Raw genomic sequence first — 26,154 nt, forward strand, 5'->3', positions numbered from 1 at the left:
GGGGCTTTGTCTCTGTCTCTCACCTGACATTTATGCAGCCTCACCCTACCGCAGCGAGGTAGCGGGGACGCAGAGGGGACCATCCCCGATGGGGACCCCGTCCTCTTACACCCTCTGCACGCTGGAGAGTCACCAAAAGTGGGGCTGACTTATACTTGTCCATGGAGAAAGCGAAGTTACTTACCTGTAACAGGAGTTCTCCATGGACAGCAGGATAAGTCAGCCACACTGACCCTCCCTCCTCCCCTATGGGTGACACTGCAATAAGACTCAAGCTAGGGGAATCACTGGATTAGTGAGGGACAGCACAGGTATATATAGGGCTACCTGCACATGCTCAGATGAGGCTCCCTAAAGCCTCACCTGAGCTCTGGGAGAGCAATTCCGAATTGGGAACTTAGATGACGTCACCAAAAATGTGGCTGACTTATCCTGCTGTCCACGGAGAACTCCCGTTACAGGTAAGTAACTTCGCTATCCCCTAATCATCATCAAGGGTCCTCTGATCAAATAATCAAAATTTACTTTCTATACCGTCAATCCGGGAACTGTTTCATGACATCACTTGCAAATCCATCTTCTCAGTTACCGCCCCCTCTTTGTGGAATGCCCTTCCACTCGACATTCGATTAGAGAATTCCCTCGAAAAATTTAAAACTAAACTTAAAACTTTCCTCTTTAAAGATGCTTTCACTCTCTAGCATCAGACTCCACTTTTAAACTTCCTGATTCATAAGTATTTTTGAAATATCTAACACTTTTCCTTAAACTGATCCCCTCCTGTTGTTTTTACCATTCCCCATTTACCATCCTTTTTTTTTTTTTTTAATTAATTTTACTTCGATATATTTTAGATAACTTCTCCCTCCCCTACTATCCCTTCGTCTCATGTATGTTAATTTAAATTTGTCCAGTATTTTTAACATTTGATAAACTACTGTTTTTTATTTGCTTCCTTTAATTGTTTTTATAATTTTTTATAATGTACATCGTCTAAACATGTATTTTTTATAGATGGTATATCAAAAATAAAGAATTTTCAATCTATTTAGTAAACTGGGGGGGTTCCCCCCCACACACCCCAGTCGGAGCCCTTTAAAATAAGGTTTTTCTGCAGCGCGCTGATGTCTTGCACTCAATTGTCCGCTCCAATTTGTCGGCGCCCGTTTGTCCAGTAATAGAGCCAGAATCAAATGATACATATATAACAGTGCTTAGTCATATAAGATCTTTGAAATCAGATAGTCCATCTTAAATTTCATACGGACCCCAACAGGCAACCAATGTAATTTCCTCAATAATGGAATTACAAGATCAAACCTAGCAAAATGTAACAAGCTGCTATGGTCTGGAGTCGGAAACAGCTGAATTGTTCCTTAGAACTCTCCAAATAGACATTACAAGTCAGATTGTGATTAACAATTTAAAATTATAGTCCATACTAATGTCATAACTTGAAATAACTGCATAACCGACACAATTGATGCAGTCTCCAAAGCACCTTTGTAGTTAGAAACCTAGACCGAGCCTCCATAGAATTACACTCGATACCCTTGGAATTCTCTCAATAAATATCAACATTACCCAAAGATGAGCTGCTATAAAAGGTTTACTTTCATAAGAGCAACCTAATCTTTTCTCGCTTTAATTTCAAGTGAAGAGAACAAACTGGAATTGTCCAAAGTATCAAAGCATTCTTGTATCAATCAAGGTAAATCCAAAAGAACTGAAGGGAGTGAGTTTTTTACAGCTAGGCAGATATTACACTGCTGATTCTAGACCTAAGTTCAATTGTCCCCCCACCAAAAGAGCTCAAAGATATTAAAAAATAAAGGGGTTAATGGGGAGCTCTGAGAGAACTCCCCCCCACACACACACACACACATGTAGCAACACAGATCCAGCACCATCTTACATATCCATGGCAGAGGCTGCTTTCTCCTCCTGCCATCATGAGAAAACAGGGCTACTTGTCAATTTGTGGAGTAGGCAGGAGGAAGCATATGATTGACAGTTCTCCCTAAAACTGAAGGTGATTCTTCACAAAATCTGGCATTTGCTTTCTCCAATACATTATTTCTGATTTGTTTTGTGTTTTTACTGCTGGAGACCTCCAAAGTACTAAAGGAATTTGCAGATCCTTCTTCACAGCCTCCTTTGGCCCAAACAGTCCTGGTGACAATCAGCAAGCAGAGGCTCTAAAAGAGACCTGAATCAATAGACTGTGTATTACAGATGTACAGACTGGAATATAGCACCAAGCCATGAGTCTAGCTGGCAAACTTCCCCAATCCAAAACAGTCTTAGAAGTATTCAAGAAGACAGGCCTTCTAAAGCCCCAATCACTGCACTTCCCTCTGGCCCCAATGCAGGGTACGTTATTCTCTGAAAAGTTCAGTTCCTGGCTCGATGGAGATAGAGAAGCTCAAAAAATAGATTTATTTCTGTTAACGTACTGGGCCAAAGCAGATACTCACTCTGTTCCTTAACAGTCACATCACATTGATCGCTATGTCTGCCATTATAGTCGAGACCTTGCCAAGGTGTGAATGTTTTCTCTCAGACTGAAATGTGCCTCGGGCTTTTCCCAGTTACAGCAAATGCAATTTATGAAGGAAACCATGTCCAGTCTCTCTCTCTCCCTCCATGAACTACTTGGGCAGTCTCCTACTCAGAGATTAAAGATGTCACTTCCTCCTCTGTACCAAAGTCCAGCCATCATCCTCCTCTGTTGAGGGCTCCACATTTAAAGGAGAAGGGGCAGGTAGAGCCACAGAGGGAACAGTGCTACACTCCAGGGTCTGAGAGAGAAAAAAAAAGGCAAATACATTAACATACTGTCAATAACTCAGGCTTACAGGGCAGCATGGTTCAAGTCCTTACCTGAGAGCACAGGTATGAACATTTCAAAATGATTGGGGGTTGCCAAATACAAAATTACATGTGCCTGAACAGAGTTAAGGGACTTGCTCTATATCAGGGGTGCTCCGCACTCACAGACACCCACAAAGCTGGCTTCGATGGCTGGAAGTGAATCTTCAACTCACAGCAGCAATCATCAAATTCTCCAAGAACTACCAAGAGAAATTAAACAAAAAAAACTTTTTCTAAAACAACTTTTCTTTTGTGCTTCTTTTGGAAACATGGGGGCTTTTCATTATATTTATGAAGCATTGAAGGACCTACAGAATCTTCTAGAGGTACTCTGAGCAGGAAATACAGGAATTGCTAGGCAAAGTACTCAAAGTTATAATACAGACTATGGCCCCCTTTCACTAAGTGGCGTTAGTGAGTATCGCACTACGACTGCACCAAAGGATTTAAAGGACTTTTTGCACTAGCCCACCACGCTAATTGCTTTAGTATGTTAGCAGATTAAATAAGTAAATGAATCCAAAGTAACAACCTACATTTTAAAAATAATCTGCCTGATCTAGGGGCTTTATTTTTATTTTATTCACTGCTCAGTCATCTGCACCTGACCTAAGGTCTACTCGGAATTCTCCCACCAGTTCAGATCCTCTATCACCCCAACTAATACTCTTTATTCCCCTACTGCTAAGTAGAGTAAATTCTTCAGTGTAATAGGCCCCATGCTCTGGAACTCACTTCCTCTACAAATTCATTCACAATCCTCTCATTCCGAGTGTGAAGTCACCCTAAAAACTTCTCTCTTCAGAGACACATCCTCAACTAAGCAATGCCTATCCCTCCAGTATTCCTTTCCACTAAGGACCTGTCTCGTTCACAGGATGTTCCCCTGCTTGACTCCACCCTGGCTCCAGCAACCTTTGATCATTTCAGCACTCTTCCCCCTTCTGTTCTGTATTTAACAGAGCTTTTTCCCCTCCTCTGTTTCCCTTTCCTCTCCTTCTAACCCTTTTCTTACTCAATTATCAAACGTTCTGAAGGCATTTGCCCTAGGGCGGTATATCAAACATATAATAAATTTGGAAACTTGAGGGTGACAACCCATGGTTTTCAGTTCCAGACAAAACCAAATCTGTAGCCGAAACTGAACCCATCCCCCTTCCTACTACTATAACTTATAATTTCTGTAGCATTACTAGACATAAGCAGCGCTCAAAAGAACTTACAATCTAGTCAAGACAGACAAATTGGACAAAAAAGGTGATATATATATATATATATATACACCGTATTTTCACATAGATAACGCCTACCCGTGTAAAACGCGCACACGGGTATAGCGCGCGAAAAACACAACTTTATATACAGAAATTTTTATATACCGCGCACACACGTATACCGTGCATGCCGCTCCGACTCCCCCGTCGCCGCCCGACTCTCCTTTCGCCCGCCCCGACTCTCCTTTCGCCCGCCCTGACTCTCCTCTGGTCCCGACTGCTTGTTTCTAGCCCTGCCCCGATTCTCCTCTGGTCCCGCCTGCTCGTTTCCAGCCCTGCCCCGAATCTCCTCTGGTCCCGCCTGCCGTTTCCAGCCCTGCCCCGAATCTCCTCTGGTCCCGCCTGCTCGTTTCCAGTCCTGCCCCGAGTCTCCTCTGGTCCCGACTGCTCGTTTCCAGCCCTGCTCCGAGTCTCCTCTGGTCCCGCCTGCTTGTTTCCAGCCCTGCCCCGAGTCTCCTCTGGTCCCGCCTGCTTATTTCCAGCCCTGCCCCGAGTCTCCTCTGGTCCCGCCTGCTCGTTTCCAGCCCTGCCCCGAGTCTCCTCTGGTCCCGCCTGCTCGTTTCCAGCCCTGCCCCGAGTCTCCTCTGGTCCCGACTGCTCGTTTCCAGCCCTGCCCCGATTCTCCTCTGGTCCCGCCTGCTCGTTTCCAGCCCTGCCCTGAGTCTCCTCTGGTCCCGCCTGCTCGTTTCCAGCCCTGCCCCGAGTCTCCTCTGGTCCCGCCTGCTCGTTTCCAGCCCTGCCCTGAGTCTCCTCTGGTCCCGCCTGCTCGTTTCGCCACCCTGCTTGCCGCTCTGTAAGCATGCGCAGACCATCTACAGACAAAGAAGATGGTCTGAGCATGCTTGCTGCTCAGTTTTCTGCGCCGGGTTGTCGGGGCGCGCTTTTGATCTGTCACCAAGGCGGGCCTTTGTCACGGTGTGCTTTTGACCATGTGGCTTTGTCCCCCCTCTATCTGGCCTTGTAATTTGCCCAGTAAATACCATTTTGCCTTTACAACAGCATCTCAGCCTTTGGGTAAGCCTATAAAAGATTAATGCTTCATGTAGAGCCCACATTTCAGTAATTTGATCTCTTCAGATTGGTATTCTGCATTTATCTACCCGGTAGTAGAGTTTATCAATTAAATTTAAATTTACCGCCATAATGGAAGGAATGAGACGAAAGTCATATACAGCGGACTTTAAGCTTAAAGTAGTTGTGAAAGCTGAGGAAATAGGCAACCGGGCCGCAGCGAGAGAGTTCGATGTTGGAGAAACATCGGTGCGTGAATGGAGAAAAGATAAGAAGGAACTGGAGAAATGCAATCCGCGCAAACGGGCACGTCATGGGGCCAAACCAAAATGGCCTCAGCTGGAGGATGACTTGAAGCAGTGGATTCTGGAGAGAAGGGAGCAAAATGAATCAGTCTCTACTGTTGCGATTCAGATGAAGGCAAAACTACTTGCCAATGGAAGAGGAATACCCGACTTCAAAGCTGGCTTCACATGGATCTCAAAATTTATGAAAAGGAACGGACTATCAGTTAGAATGAGAACAACTGTTGGCCAGCGACTTCCGGATGACTGGCAGCAAAAATTGATTGATTTCCGTGACTTTGTTGCTAAAGAAATATCTGAACTTGGCATCACTGCAAAGGACGTCATCAACATGGATGAAATTCCAATGGCATTCGACATTCCACCGACAAGAACCGTAGCCCCCACAGGTACTAAATCTGTTGCCATCACCACAACTGGGCATGAAAGAACGTGTTTTACAGTAGTTCTTGGTTGCTCAGCTAGCGGGGTTAAGTTAAAGCCCATGCTCATTTTCAAAAGGGTCACTATGCCCCGTGAAAAGCTGCCCACCAGTGTGGTTGTGCACTGCAACAAGAAGGGATGGATGGACTGCGATGTAATGAGATTGTGGATAGATAAATGCTTTAGGGCAAGACAAGGTGGATTCTTTGCAAAAAAATCCTTGTTAATTTTTGATGCCATGGCTGCCCACAAAGAAAAAAATGTTCAGGCCTACATTAATTCTACTCGTGCCCACATCGCTGTGATACCTGGAGGCCTGACATATAAGCTGCAGCCACTTGACATCGCAGTGAATCATCCATTCAAGACTTTTGTTAGAAAGGAGTGGGAGCAGTGGATGCAGAGCGGCACGCACGAGTACAAACCCGCAGGGCGGCTGAAGCGGGCAACTTTCACAGAAGTCTGCAAGTGGGTGGCTTCAGCATGGGACAAAATAACCCCAAATACTATTGTAAATGGATTTAAAAAAGCGGGCATTGTTTATAAAACCAATGACACTACGGCTACTACCAGTGCAGCAGAAGGAGGCAACAACACGGGTATCAGCGATGATGACGACGACGATGACGATATCACTTCAGAAATAAACGAGGATCGTCTGCAGGCCGTGCTCACTTTATTTAATGATGATGATGACAATTCAGATTTTGATGGATTCAAGGATTCAGATGACTGTGATGATGATGACTGAATAAACCTGTAAACTTTGTTTATTTACCGTACAACTTTACCGTAACTATGGTAACTGTATTTAGATTATTTTGTCCTCGATACTTCATTTGATCTACCGGTTAATGTTATAGTTTATAAGAATGAACATGTGATTTCTGTTCTTGTTGCTGAATTCATACTCACTAACTCTAGATTAAAAGTTATACGGTTGTTTATAAGAATGAACAGTTTTTTTCTTTTGACGTTTTTGGGTGGAGGGTGTGTGAATGGTGCGTGAGTTCTCCTATGTCCATTTTTGTTCCCATTATAAAAAACACTGATAAGTTCCCAGAAAAAGATACATTAAAATAAGAAGTGAAAACAAAGGCCCCTACAGATGAGAACATAAGAATAGCCTAACTGGGTCAGTCCAATGGTCCATCATGCCCTGTAGCCCATTCTCATGGTAGCCAATCCAGGTCACTAAATACCTGGTCAAAACCCAAAGAATAACAACATTCCATGCTACCTATCCATGTCTTAATAACAGACTATGGACTTTCCTTAGCAATGCAGCAGATGAATCCAGAGACAAGTGGGATAGCTCACATCGACCAGCAGGTGGAGATAGAGAAACTGATTAACAGTTGGTCTTATAGACTGGTGTTCCTCTTGTCCATTCAGTTTGCTCTATCTCCCAGCAGGGGTTGGAGCTATCACTCTAGCTCCTGGATTCTGGCTGTACCGAGTGAATTTGTGTTCAGTTGGATTCTTCTGTTGGGACTAGTTCACTTCAGAAAGACTGGGGTGCCTGGCTGATCGGTGCCGGCTTTGGGAGCTACACCTGGGCCCTCCCAGGTCCCTTCTCCACCCTCCCCTCCGGCAGATTGAGGGGTTAACTTGGGCTCTGCGGTTTTTCTTCTTTCCAGTGTAAAAAAAACAAAACAAAAAAAAACAGAGCCTGCCTAAGCTGTGCTGGGCCTTGTTGGTCAGCTTTCAGTGACAATTGCCAGCCATATCCTTGCTTCCTGAATTAGTGTGAAAGTTTGGGGTAAGTAAGATTTCTGGTTTTTGTACTTTGTTGCATTGGGTTTGGTCCCGAGTGCCGGTTTTTTTTGAGGGCTGCGTCGGCGGTTTTGGCGGGATTTCTCCGTTAAAAAAAAAAAAAAGTGTTCAATGGCGGCTGAGACTGTTAGGCGGTGTTCGCGCTGTGGGAAGCGCAGAATACTGTCGGGGTTGTGCTCTGCCGGGTGTACTGATGCACCGGCAGAGGATTCTTTCTTACAGGCTTGTAACCTGGCCATTTCCCGCGTGGGGGAGACGCGATCGACTTCCCCTTCCCTCGCGGCCGACGCGGCCGTGCTGCAGGGCACTTCGGCGGCTGAGGGAAATCCGTCGGTTGTAGTGGCGTCGGGAGCGCTGGGAGGAGCCGCGCTTCCGCCCTACGGCACAGAACAGGCAGGGTCGGCAGCATTCGGGCTGGGCTCGTTTTCTCCAGAATTTATCATGCTGATGCACCAGGCCTTTATGCTGCAGAGCTCTCAGCCTGCTCAGCCGGTGCCGTTGAATGTTCCATTGCTGCCTGTTCCCTTTACTTCCTCTACCACTTCTTCTAGTAATAATGCTGGTGCGGCTGCTGTTACTACTGTTGCTCCTCCGGTGAGGTCACAGGTAGCAAAGAAACGCAGACTCGCGGCCACGGAGGAAGGGGATCCTATTCCAGTCTCCCCTTTATCTCTTCCTGAGTCACTGGAGGAAGGTGAAGTATTAGACTTAGAAGCAGAGGATCTCCCGGGTAGGGAAGTGGATGATCCTTCCGCTCTCCATCTTTTTCATAGGGAAGAACTTTCTTCTTTAATTTCAAAGGCGTTGCAGGGATTGAACATCTCACAGGAGGACACTAAAGTTTCTGAGTCCACAAATCCCCTTATGGCAGGGACGCGGAAACCGCCTAGATCCTTTCCGGTGCATGAAGCCATGCAGGAGCTTATCGCCATGCAGGAGCTTATCGCAATGGGACACGCCAGAGGCCAGTCTTAGGGTGGCAAAAGCCATGCGGCTCTTATATCCTGTTGCCCCGAACGAACTCGAGAAGTTTAAGCTACCCAGGGTTGACGCGCTGGTGGCCGCGGTTACCAAGAAGACTACCTTGCCGAGTGAAGGGGGAGTTGCGCTGAAGGATGCCCAGGATAGAAAGATTGAATCTTCACTGAAAATGTCATTTGAAGTGGCTGCGGTCACTTTACAGGCCGCGATTTGTAGTTCGTATGCGGCGCGGGCATGTCTGCAATGGTCTCAGTTGATGGCTGATAATTTGATGGAGTCCGGGGGTTCTGTCCCATCGGAACTGGCTGATTTGGAGTCGGGACTGGCGTATTTAGCAGATGCCTTATATGATATTATTTGCGCTTCTGCAAAGCAGATGTCTTTTTCGGTGGTTTCTCGCAGATCTTTATGGCTCCGCAATTGGGCGGCGGATGCAGCGTCCAAGCTTCGGCTCGTAAAACTCCCTTTTAAAGGGCGTTTGTTGTTTGGGGAAGATTTAGATAGATTGGTGAAAGATTTTGGTGATACCAAAACCCAACGGTTGCCGGAAGATAGGCCTAGGCCCCCTTTGAAGTCATCAGCCTCCAGACCGCGTTTCAGGGATGTTAAGAGATATAGGACAGGTAAACCATTCTTCCGGTCTACGTATGGTTCCGCCACTTCTTCGAGACCTAGGTTTTCGCAGAAAAGTTCCTTTCGTACAGCGAAACCTCCTTCAGCTCAGCCTGCCCGTGCCCCAGCAAGTCGCACGCCACAATGACGGGGTCTTGGCTCCCTCCGCCATTCCCTTAGGGGGGCGGCTATCGGCTTTTTCGGCGGAGTGGGCCAAAATCACGTCGGATCAGTGGGTGTTGGAAATTATTCAAGAAGGTTACAAGTTAGAGTTCAACTCTCCTGTCGTCGATTCTTTCTTGGAGTCCCCGTGCAATGGGGCGGCCAAGGGAGACTCGGTCCGACAGACTCTTCAAGTGCTTCTGGATCTTGGGGCGGTAGTGCCGGTGCCACCGGAAGAGGTGGGCCTCGGCAGGTATTCCATATACTTCATTGTACCCATAAAAGGGGGATCGTTCAGACCGGTGCTGGATCTCAAAAGAGTCAACAAATTTCTCAGTGTTCGCCATTTCCGTATGGAGACGGTTCGCTCAGTTATTGCGGCGGTACGACCGGGGGAGTTCCTCACGTCCCTCGATCTCAAAGAGGCGTACCTCCATATTCCGATATGGCCTCCGCATCAGCGGTTTCTGCGGTTTGCGATCCTAGGCCAGCATTATCAATTTCGGGCGATGCCCTTTGGTCTTGCAACGGCTCCCCGCACATTTTCAAAAGTGATGGTGGTAGTGGCAGCATTTCTGCGCAAAGAGGGAATTCGGGTACACCCTTATTTAGATGACTGGTTGATCCGCGCCTCTTCCAGGCAGGAAAGTTTGTCGGTGACTCAGAGAGTGATTTCTCTCCTTCAGTCTTTGGGATGGATCATCAACTTTCCCAAGAGCTCTCTGTCCCCGTCCCAGTCTTTGGTGCATCTGGGAGTGAGGTTCGACACGTGTCGGGGGAAGGTGTTTCTGCCCCGAGACAGGGGGGAGAAGTTGATTACTCAGGTTCGTCTACTTCTAGGGTCGCCCAGGCCTCGAGTTTGGGATTATGTACAGGTTCTGGGCTCGATGGTGGCGACTCTGGAGGTGGTTCCCTGGGCTCGGTTCCACATGAGACCATTACAGAAGTCTCTACTCTCCCGGTGGACCCCGGCATCTCAGGACTACGATCGGCGTCTCCAGTGGAGTCCTCGAGCGGCTCTCAGCATGCAGTGGTGGCTCAACGAGTCCAATCTGTTCCGGGGCATGCCACTAGCAACGCCGGAATGGGTCGTGATACGACGGATGCCAGTCTTCTGGGCTGGGGAGCTCAGTGCCTGCAAGCATCGGTGCAGGGGGTATGGTCCTGGGAGGAGGCCCAGTGGTCAATCAATATGCTGGAGTTGAGAGCTATCAGGCTTGCACTTCGGGCGTTCCAGTCCGTGATTCAGGATCGCCCGACCAGGGTCTTTTCGGACAGTGTCACGGCAGTGGCGTATATCAATCATCAGGGGGGTACCCGGAGTCCTCAGTTGGCCGAAGAGGCAATGGGGCTGTTTCGATGGGCGGAGCAGCATGTTCCTCTTCTCTCGGCGGCACACATTGCAGGTCATGAAAACGTTCAGGCGGACTTCCTCAGCAGAAATCTTCTCGATCCAGGCGAATGGGAGCTGTCAGCGCGGGCGTTCGATCTGCTGGTCCTACGGTGGGGGCTTCCAGACATAGATCTTATGGCCTCGTCCCGCAATGCAAAGCTGCCTCGGTTCTTCAGCAGACGCAAGGAGAAGGACTCGGAGGGGGTAGACGCGTTAGCTCTCCCGTGGCCTCCGAATTCCCTTCTGTATGTATTTCCTCCTTGGCCAATGATAGGTCGAGTGTTACAACGCATCTCTCTCTTTCAGGGCAGGGTGATCCTGGTGGCTCCGGATTGGCCGCGTCGGCCGTGGTACGCGGATCTAATGCAATTATCAGCAGGTGATCGGCTAAGGTTTCAGGTGACTCCGGACTTACTGACTCAGGGTCCAATCTCCATGGAAAATCCGTCCCACTTTGGTCTTACGGCCTGGCTATTGAACGGTCGCGGCTAAGAAATAGGGGCTATTCAGAGCAGGTTATTGCCACTCTTCTTCAAGCTAAGAAGATTTCTACATCTACCTCCTATGCTAGAGTCTGGAGAATTTTTGAGTCATGGTGTAGGAGGCAGGGTATTTCGCCCTTCAGGGCGTCTCTATCGGCTATTCTTTCTTTTCTGCAGGAAGGAGTAGCTAAAGGGTTGGCCTATAATTCTCTGAAGGTTCAGGTGGCGGCCATTGCTTGTTACAGGGGCCGGGTTTCTCGCTCGGCACTCGCATCGCAGCCCGATGTGGTTCAGTTCCTTAAGGGGGTTCACCATATCCGGCCTCCTATAAAGCGAACCTGTCCCGCATGGAGTCTTAAACTTGTCCTTGAGAGGTTGCGGGCGGCGCCTTTTGAGCCTTTGTCTACGGCTACGTTGAAAGATGTTACGTTGAAAACGATTTTTTTGGTTGCTATGGCTTCTGCAAGACGAGTGTCGGAACTGCAAGCGCTATCTTGCAGGGACCCTTTTTTGCGTATTTCGGATACTGGAGTGTCTATGCGGACGGTGCCGTCCTTCCTGCCTAAGGTAGTTTCTTCCTTTCATGTGAACCAGTATTTATTCCTCCCAGCCTTTCGGAGGGAGGATTGGGGAGAGAGATACTCGTCATTGCGTCTCCTGGATGTGCGCCGGATGGTTCTACATTATTTGGGGGTGACTAACGACTTTCGTTGGTCGGATCACCTGTTCGTGTTGTTCGCGGGCAAAAACAAGGGTATGGCTGCGTCTAAAGCTTCCATTGCTCGTTGGGTCAAAGAGACGATTGCTTCGGCTTATTTGTTGACGGGGAAGCAAGTTCCGGAGCAACTTCGTGCTCATTCGACTCGAGCATTAGCTACGTCTTGGGCGGAGTCAGGTGGTCTTTCTTTGGAGGAGATTTGCCGGGCGGCTACTTGGTCGTCTGGAAATACCTTTTTGAGGCATTACCGTTTAGATGTGGCTGCCCGTGCGGATGCTAGTTTTGGCGCTTCGGTGATTGCGGAGGTGGCATTGGCTTCCCACCCGGTTTGAGTTTTGCTTTGCTACATCCCACTTGTCTCTGGATTCATCTGCTGCTATGCTAAGGAAGGTAAAATTATGTTCTTACCTGTTAATTTTCTTTCCTTTAGAAGCAGCAGATGAATCCAGAGCCCCACCCCTGTGGACTATCTGTCTGTGTGTTAGGTGGAACTTTTTCAGTTGGGGTATTGTTGGTAATTGTATTCTTTCATTTCTAATTTAAACATTCGCTACTGGAAAGAAGTTTTTTGGATACTCATTCTCCTATCTTTGGATGCTTGGGCAAGGAGCATAACTGAATGGACAAGAGGAACACCAGTCTATAAGACCAACTGTTAATCAGTTTCTCTATCTCCACCTGCTGGTCGATGTGAGCTATCCCACTTGTCTCTGGATTCATCTGCTGCTTCTAAAGGAAAGAAAATTAACAGGTAAGAACATAATTTTACCTTTCCTCCAGGAATTTGTCCAAACCTTTTTAAAACCAGCAACGCTATCTGCTTTTACCATAACTTAAATCATTCCTTCCAAACAGAGACCTTGCTAGATGTCAAATACAGAAAGAACAAGGTACCGTAACTTCACAAGGACTTAGCTGTGCAGGAATACCTATACCTATATACCTATACCATATACCTAGTGCAAAAATGTGCAAAGGTCTGTTTTTTTCTTGCCATCACTACATAGTCTACGGTAATGCCACACAAGCAGCGCTGTTACAAATATATTCTGAAGGTCAATGCTAAGGTTAACAAAGTTTCCTTCCTTGGACCACAAGGAGATACTGACAAACCACTGAAAGAGATCCCAGGAACAACACCCAAAGACCCACTCAGTGTGTGAACCAGTTGAGTGGAGTGGACTAGGGTAACTGGGGGGTGGAAATGGACCCGGAGTTTTCTCAGCAGAATTTCCCAGACCACCTCTTCCTCTCAACACATTGACACGCTAGTGGGTTTATTTTATAGCTTTTTCACCCCCTTCGGTCTGCCTGTCCCCCTTGCAGTCCTGTCCCCCCTTGAAGGTCTGCCCCCCCCTTGAAGGTCTGCCTGTCCCCCCTTGAAGTCCTGTCCCCCCTTGAAGGTCTGCCTGTCCCCCTTGAAGTCCTGTCCCCCCTTGAAGGTCTGCCTGTCCCCCTTGAAGTCCTGTCCCCCCTTGAAGGTATGCCTGTCCCCCTTGAAGTCCTGTCCCCCCTTGAAGTCCTGTCCCCCCTTGAAGGTCTGCCTGTCCCCCTTGAAGTCCTGTCCCCCCTTGAAGGTCTGCCTGTCCCCCTTGAAGTCCTGTCCCCCCTTGAAGGTCTGCGCTGCTTCCTCATCTGGCGTCAGAGAAAGGGCGGGACCGCCTGAAGAGGAAGCAGCGCAGCACAGGGCTCTGAGAAGGGGCAGGACCGCCGGCAGAGGAAGCAGCTGGGCTGGCATCTGGAAACAAGGTAGACAGCTTCTCCATGGGGGAGGGGGGAGGCTGTAGGGGTGCGAGCGGTCCTTCGGGGTGGGAGTGCGAGCGCTCCTTCCGGGTGATGAATCGGGCGTCGGGGAGGGGAGGGAACTATGTAAAAAAAATTTTGTGCAACGCGCTCACGCGAATAACGCGCAAGGGTATGCGCGGTACGTAAAAACCACGTATAACGCGCGCGTTATATGCGAGAAAATACGGGGTGTGTATATATATATATATATACACACACACTGCTCAGGTGGGGGAATTACAGAGGAAATGATAAGACAGATATTAGTGATTAGCAAGTAGGTTGGAGTTTGGAACTTAAAGTATCTTCAAGGAAGTGAGCTTTGAGTCTGGATTCTTCCTCTGCTGCCAAAGAGCAGCTCCCTCTGGGCCTCCCAAGCCCAGCAAAAAGTGAGCCCTCCCTGATCACAAGCTCCACCTTCTCACCACATGAAGGCCCTCCCTGGGCCTATCTTAGCAGCCCTGGTGGTCCAGTGGACTCTTCAGAGCAGGAGAGATTCTTGGTCGCACCTGCCCTTGCTGGCTCCATAGTTAAAATGACTGTCATGGAAGGTTGCAGCAGCCATTTTGAGATTCGAACCAGAATGGGTAGAAGCAATCCCCAATCAATCCTGCCCATGCTGGCTCCAATCTCAAAATGGCTGTTGACCTTCCGCAGGAAGTCATGACAGCCATTTTGACTGCGAAGCCGAAATGGGCAGGTGCAACTCAGGATCACTCCTGCCCAAAAGAGGCCACTAGATTACCAGGGTTTCTAAAGGTAGACCTGGGAAGGGCCATCAGGTAATGAGAACGACATGTGGTGGGGGGCAAAGAATGGTCTTCTTGTGGTTGGTGGGGGAAGAGTTTCAGCCAAAAAGGCATCGGTGTTTTTGTCCGAGACTGAGGCAGGCCTGAACTTAGATTTCCGACTGGTTTTGGCACCAAAATCAAAATTTGATCAGCCTCTACTGCTAAGAAAACTGTGCTTGTCCCAGGTTTTACCCTTCACTCTCTGGTCAGAGAATCCACTGTGCCTTTTCCCTTCCTCCCACCACTGGGGAACTTATGTGCCAGTTTCAGGCTTACTCGCTGACCACTGAGGACAATTTGAGGAGAGTAGTAGATAATGGGATGGACACGGTTCCGTACCTCTAATTCATAATTATACCTTTTTTTTTTTTTTGCTTTAAACCTTGACTAGTACTCATACTTCCTTACATTAATCCTAAAACAGTCTAGAAAGCCCAGCACATTAAGGGCTCCTACCTCCATTGGCACCTCTTCCTCACTCTCCTCTTCCGACGCCTGACTTTGAACTACTGTGATTTTCCCTTTGGACCTGTTCTGAGAGAGCTGGCTGATCTTCTCTCTCACTGCAGCCTCTTCACCCCTTTTGCACTGCTGAAACAGGCTGCAGAGCTGTTGTGCCACCTAGCAATTCAAAGACCAAAAAAAAGTGAGTATTAGTCAGCTTGCTCCAATAAGCTACAGTGTAAGTGTAGATTCAAGTAAAGTTAGGAGAGACTATGTGTTACCTGGGGCAGACTCCCATCTTCCACCATTGTATCAAATTCATTGTTCAGGATTTCGGCAAGAAAATCTTCCACTTCATACTGCTGCAGGTCAGCTGTCAAAGGCAGAACAGGCAATTAATGACAGAGAGGGCGGGCTTAAGGATAGGGAGAGACTCATGTTCCCAGGACAGAGCCCTAAGTGCTGCTTTAGAAATCCTGTACTCTGTCCCACTATGTCAAATACAGGTTAACAGCAACACAGTAATCTCTCATTCTGGAGAACGTCTTCCTCTGAAAGGTTGATTCCTCTCCCTGCTTGATTTATATATATCATTTGAAAAGATTTGTAAAGATAAGAAAAAACAAAGTATTTTCATACAAGTGTTTGAAAGACTGTAAAGATATTTATTTATTTATTTACTTTTGTAATCAAACTTGGAGCGTAACCAGAACTAATAAGTTCAAGTTTCAAGTTTATTAGATGATTTGATAAATCGCTTAATCAAATATTCTAAGCGATGTACACTTTAAATTTAACAATTAGTAAATATAAAAAAAAACCCAAACAATACAGTACATACAATTATTAAATAATGGGTAAGAACTCATGATTATTAACATTGATAAACGGGAAAGAAGGGAAGAACTACAATTCATAAAGTAAAGAAGAAACATTGATGGGAAACACAAAAGGAAATAATTAACACAGGTTTCATATAGAAAACATAATACTAAAACTAAAATTATAATGTAAAAGCATCTTTAAAAAGGAAGGTTTTAAGTTCAGTTTTAAATTTTCCAAGTTCTTTTTCCTCTCGTAAGAAAATAGGAAGAGCGTTCCATGTCTGTGGTGCAGTACAAGAAAAAATAAATTGTCTCCTTGTATTGATAATTTTTAACGAAGGGACAGATAGCAGATTTTGTTCACTAGAACGTAATATTCTTTTTGTAGAATAAGGAACAAGAAATCGATATAAAAATGCTGGGGTTTTGTTGTTCAGAGTCTTAAAGATAATTAAACATAATTTATAAGTAATTCTGTAATTGACAGGGAGCCAATGAGCCTCTTTGAGGAGTGGTGTTACATGATCATATTTTTTTGCATTGGTTATTAATTTTATGGCTGTATTTTGTATGATTTGTAATCTTTTAATTTCATATAGTGCAATTCCTTTAAATAAGGAATTGCAATAATCAATTTTAGACATCACCAAGGAGTGAATAAGTATTGTAATTGATTTAGGACAAAGAAATTTTGAAATGGACCGAATTTTGCGTAACCTATAAAAGATGATTTTTACAATGTTACTAATGTGGTCATGGTAAGAAAGTTTAGTGTCAAAAATTACTCCCAAAATTTTTGTATTTTTTACTAACTGTAGGGGTACATTAAGAATAGAAATAGGAGCAACAAGAGGAAAACTCTCTTTCCACGGAAATAGCATAACATTGGTTTTATTGATATTGAGTGCCAATCTGTTTTTATCTAGCCAATGATGTACTTGATCTAGTTTTTCATTAATGACCAAAATTTAACTTTGATTATTATTATTTAATGGGTGCAATAATTGGATATCATCGGCATAGGCAAAAACATGAAATCCTATGGATTGGCATAAAGTCAACAAAGGTGCCAGAAAAATATTGAAAAGCAAAGGTGAAAGAATAGATCCTTGTGGTACCCCATGTGAAATTTGAGATGAGAGGGATATTGAATTATTAAAAATGACTGTAGACGTGCGGTCAGTAAAGTAAGATGTGAACCAAGCTAGAACTTCATCTGTAACCCCAATAGATTGAAGTCTAGCAAGGAGCAATTGATGATCAATTGTATCAAACGCTGCTGAAAGATCAAGAGAAACTAACAGCACTGATTGATGATGATCCAAAAAATATTGAATTGAAGTTGTCATGCCAATAAGGGAGTGTTCTGTGTTATGGTGTTGTCTAAAACCGGTTTGATTGGGGTGTAACACATTGGTTTGTTCTATAAACTCTGAAATTTGATTGAAAACAATTTTTTCTGTTAATTTTGCCAGAAATGTAATATTAGAAATTGGTCTATAATTGGACAGATCTTCTTGACCTACATTTTTATCTTTAATTATTGGGCGGATATATGATTTCTTCCAATCTAAGGGCACCGTATGTTGATTCAAACTCTTAGTAACCAATACATGAATCAAAGGCCCAAAAATGTTAAAATATTGTTTTAGAAAAATATACTTTGGTTCATCACTAGAGGGCGCAACTCTCTTCTTGAAGAACTCTATACCTCTGAGTGACTTTCAAACGTGACGGTTGCAATCCTGAAGTTTGGTTACCAATTTGAATGAGAAGACAGTTCTTTTATTTGAACTCTGATTTATACCCGAGGCATCTAGATGTTAACATATCTTGTGTCTTCTTGTTTGTAGGGCAGTGCTTGACCTTTACCTTCCAAACTCTTATATGAAGTGAACCCATTTTAGCACTTGCTCAAATGATCCCAGCCATTTTTTATGCTCAGCATTTTATTGTTTGATCTATTTTGTTGTTTGCATGTTGAAATTTATCATGTATGTTAATCTATGATTCGCCTTGTATAAGGCAAACAATAAATAAACAGTACAAATACAAACTACTAAGTTAACAGGATTAATAAGAATGGTAAATCACAGCTCTCCCCAAAATTCTGAGAAAAAAAAACATTCCTAAGTAGTAATACACACATTAAAAAAAGCAGTTTTCAAGGCTTTTCCTGGGATAAACAGCTGTTTTTTGGCAGCCCTCCAGACTGATCAAGATGCTTTTTAGAGAATGACACGGGGACAAATTTTTCCCTATCCCCATGGAAACTCACTTTCATCCAGGCAAGTTCTTTTCCTGCCCCTGCTCCATTCCTGTAAGCTCTGTCCTCATTTGCACAAGCCTCAAACACTTTAAAATCATAAATGTTTGAGCTTTGAGTGGTTAAGGCAGAACTTACAGGAATGGGGCAGACAGAGCAACGGGACGGGGAAATTGAGTTCCTGCAGGGACAGGGAAAATTTTGTTTCTGTATCATTCTCTAATGCTTTTGTTATGTACACCTGTTTCTACCAGCAGATGTAAACAGAGCACCCAATTCTGAGAATTGTATAAGAACACTGCAGTTCCCAGCTAGCCAGTATTTCTCAGTTTCCCAGCAGATGGGAACCTGTTGGCTCCTAGGTTGTTGGTCTGTAGCACTACATTTACCCCTTGGCGCTTCACCCACATGGCTGGGTCCGCTCCACCCCCTATCCTCCCACTTTATAGCACCTGCCTTTTTCATAAGAGTCTCGAGTGCCTTTGAATGGTAAATAACTTCTTTTAATGCAGTTCTGCCATTTCCTTCTGCTTGTTTGTTGCAAGTGCTGACAGGGAGCTTTGGGCTGAGTTGTGCTAGTGGCCCTTCTCCTCCTCCGACCAAGCAGTCAGAGCTACAGTCCCTGTAGCATGGCAGTTACAAGTACTTGATGAGCACAGACCAATTCCATTAATGCCAAGTGTATGAGTGCCACGAGGTAGAGATGCCCAGAGCATAATGCCAGCTCTGTGGAAATCTAAAGTCAGCAGGTTTGGCTAGGCAGGAGGTAGCTGCTAGGGACTGGGTTAATAAACATGCGCCTTCTGTGGCAGTTGCAGCTTTGGCAGGAACGACCTCTATTTTAGATTCTGCCCATCTGACCTGCCACCTTGGTTATCACTGGAGAGCCCCTCAAAAGTCCTTCTATGGCTTCTGATAAAGAGTTTAATTGGTAGGACTGGATTTCCTTTATATGGGCCATGTTCCAGGCCTGGAAGTTAGGGGTCCCATTGAGGAGATCTCCAATCTCACAGTGTAGGCTCCTGCGGCAACTAAGCAGCCTAGAACAGACTGAGACACTCCCCTAGGTTCTTGGTGGAAGGCTTCAATGACCAGGAGCATGAAGGTCTTTTCATCAGGGGTCTTGAGAGGAAGGAGTTTCCTCCTGGGGAAGATCCTTTGGTGGTCAGGATTTTTCATAATGAGGAACTTTCAGAGCTCATTGTTCAGATTTCCAATGCCTAAATTTGAGGCAGATGTTCCTTTGGAAGGATCTGTGAAGCAGGTGGACCCTTTGGTGAAGTGCAGCCTATGTCCTTTCCTATGAACCAGGATCTTAGGGACATGGTTCACATGGAGTGAGCCTTGCTAGATACACCATGTAAGGTGGTTCAGGCTATGGGCAAGTTTTACCACATCCCAAAGGAAGACAAGGTGGTATTTACTACTACTATTACTAATCACTTATAAAGTGCTGAAAGATGTACACAGTGCTGCACATTTATAGACGGTCTTTCTGGTGAAGTAGTTTCATAAACATCCGGCTCGGCTTACACCTATTAGAAATACGTTGTTAATTAAGTATGTCGTCTTTGATAGTATTATTTTGGTTTTGATAATTTTTTTGTCATCCCATTGTTTTTTTAAGTACACCACAACATTTGGCATTATACTCATGAGCATTTACTAACCTCTGAAGCACTGATTAACACTCTGGTATGGCACTTACTGCAATTTGCGGGTTTATGCTGTGTTTTCTTTTAGATTTACCATATTTGCTTTTTAGACTTATTATATTATGTATGTTCTAGGACTCCTGATGCAGGCTCATTAGCCAAAACACGGATCGTGTCAGTCCATGTAACCTGTCGCTAAAATCGTCTGTAATACCTGAAGATTGGAGGGTGGCCAGTTACACCAATTTTTAAAAAGGGTTCCAGGGGAGATCTGGGGAATTACTGACCTCAGTGCCGAGCAACCAAGATAATAAAGGGGATGGAACTCCTTTCGTATGAGGTAAGACTAAAGAGGTTAGGGCTCTTCAACTTGAAAAAGAGACGCCTGCGGGGGAGATATGATCGAAGTCTACAAAATCCTGAGTGGTGTAGAAGGGGTACAAATGGATCAATTTTTTACTGCATCAAGATTTACAAAGACTAGGGGACACTCAATGACATTTTAAAACCAATAAGAAGAAATATTTTTTCACTCAGATGATTTAATAAGAGCAGTTAATGTAGCTAGTTTAAAAAAAGGTTTGGACAATTTCCTGGAGGAAAAGTCCAGTTTCTGCTATTGAGACAAACATGGGGGAAGCCACTGCTTGCCCTGGATCGGTGGCATGAAATGCTGCTGCTATTTGGGGTTTTGCCAGGTACTTGTGACTTAGATTGGCCTCCATGAAGACTGGCTACTGGGCGAGATGGACCATTGATCTGATCCAGTAAGGCTATTCTTATGTTCTTATGCATGCTTAGACGATATCCTGTAAGTGTTATTCATTTAAAGACCTGAATCATTCTGCTGCTTCTTTGAATTCCTTGGGATCTGTGCAGAACAGACTTTCTCTGCTGCTTGGTTAACCGGAAGTAGTCAATTTCCCCGATATGAAACATGCTGAAACCAAAGCAGGTGCGTTTGTTTCTCCTGTTCCCTGCACAATTCATGTTGGAGAGCTAGAAAATGGCACAAAGATACAGATTCCACTCAGAGTGGCAGTGAGAAGCAGAAAAGTTCAGAGGACTGGAAAATGGCATAGAGACATGTAGATTCCATTCAGGGTGGCAGTGAGAAGCATAAAAGGTTGGAGGGCTGGAATATGGCAGAGAGAGATGTAGATTCCACTCAGAAAGATAAGTTGTTGAAGTTTTACAATGAGAGTGACCAGATATTAATGAAACCAAAAAACATTGCATAGGGTAAAAAATGACCATTTAAATTGTGTGCTGGTTGAGTGGGTTGAGGAAAGAAGGCATGAACACATGCCATTGACTGATTTGATCGTAATAAAGCAAGCCAAAAAATATAGTCAATAACTGAACATTGATGGTGAGTGTGAATATACAGAAGGTTGGCTGCAGAAATTCAAGAAGCACCATGGTGTTAAATATCACAAAATCTATGGTGAAAAAGCTTCTGATGATTATGAGACAGCTGAAAATTACATTGATGAATTTGCTACTGAACAAATTTACAGTGCTGATGAAATAGTTCTCTATTGGCGTTATATTCCTAGAAAAACACTGACAACAGCTGATGAAAGAGCACCATTTGGTTTTAAGGACACGGTAACTGTGCTTGCATGTACCAATGCTGCAAGCACATACAATTTAAAGTTGGCAGTGATTAGAAAAAGCTAACATCCACGATGTTTCAAGGGTATACATTATCTCTACCTATGGACTACTATGCTAACAAGAATGCATGGGTAACCAGAGAAAACATTTAGTTCAATAACTACTTTGTGCCCGCACCAAGAGCTCATTGTAGAGAACCTGGACTGGAAGAGGACTAGTTCTAGAAAACTGCTCTGGCACATCCACCTCAAGAACTTCTTGTGAAAAATAATGTTTCTGCCATTTACCTCCCATCCAATTTAACATCCTTACTACAGCCTTGTGACCAAGGAATTTTATGTTCCACAAGACCAAATATAAAGACAGTTTTCTAAACTGCATGCTTGATGCAATATACAGAGGCATAAGAATTCAAGACTCTCTCAAGGTCAGTCTTAAGGATGTCATTTAATGTACTTACCAACGCCTGGAAAGATGTAAACTAAATTAGCATTAAAAAATGCTTGGCATAAACTTTATCCATCAACAATTGTTCAATGAAAATGAATTTATAGAGGAAGCCTTCGGTTTGCAAGCTGGTGATGATATAAAACCTCATTACTTATGCCAGAAGTCTATCATTTGAAAATGTTAATAAGTTAGAGGCAGCTGATATTAAGTGCTGAATACTGACAAAGATGCACCCATTGTGAATTCCTTTAATGATGGCAAGATTGCTGAAATGGTATTAAATAGAGAAAAGTTTGAGGATAGTAGTGATTCTGAAGATCTTCTGAACACTGGAGAAAAAAATCCTTTTAGATGATATAGTGAAAATGTGTGACCAGTTAATTGCTGGCATGGAACTTGCATTTTATAAATGAGCACGAGATTACGGCAGTCTATTCAATCAAAGAGAGACTACTGAAACAAAATAGACAGATGACACTGGAAGAAGTCTTTAAAAAGACTATCGTCAGATAGCTAAATACAGACAGATGATGATGCATATGTTTTTGGCTAAGAAAGACTATCCCCCTTTTCTATTAAACTGCGCTAGCAGTTTTTAGAGCGGTGAGCAATGCTGAATGGCCCGTACTGCTCCCGATGCTCTTAGAGTTCCTATGAGTGTCAGGAGCAGCACAGGCCATTCAGCGCGGATCTCTGCACTAAAAACTGCTAGTGCAGTTTAATAGAAGAGGGGGTATGTGTGACTAAAGACTATGGGCTCCTTTTACTAAACAGCACTAGAGGTTTACAGCATGGGCCGGCAAGGTAAACGCTCCGACGTTCATAGAATTCCTATGAGTATCGGAGCATTTACCTCACCGGCCCACACTAAAAACTTCTAGTGCCGTTTAGTAAAACCCAGCGTATGTTTGGAACACGTTTGTGTTTGAAATGCTTAAAGCGTTTAAATGTTTGTGATTTTTTTCCCCCAGTAATGCGCACTCTTTCAACCCCTTTTACAAAGATGTGGTTGTGAATAGCGTGACTTTCCTCAATGGTGCACATTCTTTCCATAAACATGGTGCTCGTTTATCAATTGTTGTCAGTGTTGGAAAATTGTTAGGAAGTGCAGTCCTATATTTCATATCTGTCCATCAAAATTTGAGGCAGGGATATGTCAGCCAGTGAAGGCTCTTTGGTGAACAAGTTTGTGTTTGAAGTACTTGAAATGTTTGTCTTATTTTGAAATAAAAAAAAGGTTTGGTGGCAATTTTATGGTCTTATAGTCTGTCTTTTTCTGACTAACATTACCATTCCGAAAATCAAAAAAATTCCAAAAACTGAAATATGTTTGGTCCCAAAGATCAAGGATCTTGTACCTGTATATATATTCACAACTCCTACCTGGCCCATGCACAATCTACAAGTCTCACATAGGAAGGATCCCAGTCCACAATCTCTGCAGCTCTTATTTTGAAAAGGGCCCTGTCCATTGGCTCTCTATAGATTTAGCATAGATTATGAACAACCCACCTCACATGTAAACCACATTGTGACTGGTAAAAAAACTGGACAGTTGCCCATTAAACTTACTGGTCAGTATGATTTGCTTCTTACACAAGTCACACAGCTAGAAAACTAGTCTTGAAAAAGCAGCTCTTTGCTTTTCAGAACCCACTTCTAACCTCCTATGTAAATTACAGTTTGGAAACGGATAAGTCCTATCTCATAGGGTTTTTACTGCAGACTGCGCTAATATTGGTAACCTTTGTGTCAACAGCCTACATACAACCTGTTTATACTGTTCTGTCATCTCCCTCCAATACATCCATGTCTTCGCTTCTTACCATTTGTTTGGAAATACTGCTCCACCACTCCTGCCATCCATTCAGCCTTCTCCTGACTATGAGGGCCTCCAAAGCCATTCTCCACTGCAATCTGCAGAGGAAAGAGAACTATATCACCCCAGCGTGGCACACAGAAAAGGCATATTGCCAAACCAACTACATTACCTGCCAAAGTAACTACAAGCAACTGAAGACAGGGTAATGCAATTTAAATAGTAGATAAGTGCTTAAAGTCCAAACTATAAGACTTACTCCATCATATATATATATTTATATAGGTAAAATATTTTATTTCTCAGCAGATTGATTGGATTTCTAAATGTTCAGAGATATGAAATTCTAATATAGAGCTGAACTTAGCCCCCGAGGAGTTCACCTTCCAGTCATAGCGTCATAAATTTGTAATCAATCTCTGAGACATATCAGTATATTCCCTATTTTTCTTTACTTATACTTTTTTCTTTTACTTATACTTGTTTCTTCTTACTCAATTGAAGTTGTAAGGTTGACAAAAATCAGATGACGATCATTAATCAAATTCAAATTCTCTACTTAACTTAAGTCTATTCCAGGGTCTCTGTCTGCTTCAGGAGACCCAAATAGAGACTTCCACCTCTCTTCCAATCAATGATACCTCCAATCAATGATGTAGTAACATGGTCATGACTGTATTTCTGTAATCATGGTTAACTTGATCAGTATATGCGCAGTTACATGACCATGTTACTACATCATTGATTGGAGGTATCATTGATTGGAAGAGAGGTGAAAGTCTCTATTTGGGTCTCCTGAAGCAGACAGAGACCCCGGAATAGACTTAATTTAAGTTGAAAATTTTTATCATCTGGTTTTTGATAACCTTACAACTTCAATTGAGTAAGAACAAACAAATATAAGTAAAAGAAAAAAAAAGTATAAGTAAAGAAAAAGAAAAATAGGGAATATACTGATCTATCTCAGAGATTGATTACAAAATTTATGACGCTATGACTGGAAGGTGAACTCGAAGGCTTGGGCTCTATAGTAGAGTTTCATATCTCTGAGCGTTTAGAAATCCAATCAATCTGCTGAGAAATAAAGTACTTTACCCATATATATATGATGGAGTAAGTCTTATAGTTTGGAAGAAACTACAAGAGCAAAAATAAGAACAGCTCTAGCACATCAAAGGGATGGTAATGGAAAAAATCAAAAGGAAGAAGGGAGGCTCAGAGAAATGCATCTTGATTGGTCTGGCAGTTCGACTATCAGCAAAGCCAGTATCAACTAACCCAATGACAAAGATTCAAAAACATTTATCAGGGACAGAAGGAAGGTTATGCAACGGGCAGGGCAGCAACCGAGTTACTTAGAGAAAAGCAAAACTTCCCTGTCTGCATCGGACATCGCACCACCTGACTGTGAGATCGCTACCTCTCGCGGAACAACAGAGTGTATCATAGGCGCGCGCGCGCCCTAACAATCACCTGCAACACCGGCCAAGCACCGAGCGCCGCTCGCACACTCTCTGCCAGCAGTACCCGGGACGCCATCGCACGTCACGTGACCCCCCCCCCCCCGCGCTCTCAGCGTCGGGCTAGAAGGCCTACGTCACATGATCACCCTTGCGATTGCATTCTGGGAAAACATACTTAGTGTTGCTGTTGTTGAGAAACATCAGGGTCATCTGATGGAGCTTGCAGCTTCCATTCTAATTACTGGACTACTACTACAGTAAAACCTTGGATTGCAAGTGTTTTGCTAGACAAGCAAAACATTTTATTAAATTTTAACTTGATATACAAGTAATGTCTTGCAATACAAGTACATACAGTATACACACATCACAGCTGAGCCGATGGTTCTTCTCTCTTTGACCATGCAGGAGTGTAGTGACTGTTCTAAATGAGGGAGGTCTTGCAATATGAGTACATATAGTATTTTGTATTAAGGTTTTGGGGTTGTGGAACAAATTGTCTTGAGTTTCCATTATTTCCTATGGGGAAATTTGCTTTGATATACGAGTGCTTTGGATTACAAGCATGCTTCTGGAACGAATTATGCTCGCAATCCAAGGTTTTACTGTACTACTATTTATTATTTCTATAGCGCTACCTGATGCACATTGGACAAAAATGGTGAATCAATCTATTATTATTTAAAACATTTATAAACCGTTTAATATCTAAGCGGTTTCCAGCAGCATATATGCTGCTTATGTTGGGAAATACAAAGGAATGAAGAGGGTAGACATAGAGGACCACAGAGGGAATAACAAACATGGTTTACAAGTTGGTAGGTTAGGACTTAAATGCAGCTTCAAAAAAAGTGGGCTTTTAGCCTGGATTTGAATACCCCAGAGACAGAGCCTGATGTACCAAGTCAGGCAGGTTGTTCCAGGCATGTGGTGCAGCAAGACAGAAGGGATGGAGTCAGGAGTTGGCAGTAGAGGAGAAGGGTACAGACAAGAGAGACTTGCCCGATGAATGGAGTTCCTGGTATG

At 44.2% G+C, this 26,154-nt stretch overlaps 1 protein-coding gene across 1 annotated transcript; it reads right to left on the minus strand.

The window, feature by feature from the left end:
- Positions 1-777: 777 nt before the first annotated feature.
- On the minus strand, positions 778-25,280 carry TSR2 (TSR2 ribosome maturation factor). Its single transcript, XM_033921758.1, has 5 exons — positions 25,139-25,280; positions 23,673-23,763; positions 15,313-15,404; positions 15,044-15,208; positions 778-2,801 (listed from the first exon to the last, which is right to left on the minus strand). Exons 1-5 carry the CDS (start codon positions 25,202-25,204, stop codon positions 2,688-2,690), a joined length of 528 nt encoding a protein of 175 aa, XP_033777649.1. The 5' UTR covers positions 25,205-25,280; the 3' UTR covers positions 778-2,687.
- Between the last annotated feature and the right edge of the window lie 874 nt (positions 25,281-26,154).

The sequence above is a fragment of the Geotrypetes seraphini genome, chromosome 1 (assembly GCF_902459505.1).
Source record: "Geotrypetes seraphini chromosome 1, aGeoSer1.1, whole genome shotgun sequence".
In the NCBI taxonomy this organism is placed as follows: domain Eukaryota; kingdom Metazoa; phylum Chordata; class Amphibia; order Gymnophiona; family Dermophiidae; genus Geotrypetes; species Geotrypetes seraphini.

Bases quoted from the DNA above. Each gene is read 5' to 3' on its own strand.
- TSR2 (XM_033921758.1), bottom strand. From the start codon at position 25,204: ATGGCGTCCCGGGTACTGCTGGCAGAGAGTGTGCGAGCGGCGCTCGGT. The intron at 23,764-25,138 runs GTGATTGTTAGG...TTTCCTCTGCAG, and splicing joins GTGCTTGGCCGGTGTTGCAG to ATTGCAGTGGAGAATGGCTT. The intron at 15,405-23,672 runs GTAAGAAGCGAA...TGCCTTTGACAG, and splicing joins GCAGTATTTCCAAACAAATG to CTGACCTGCAGCAGTATGAA.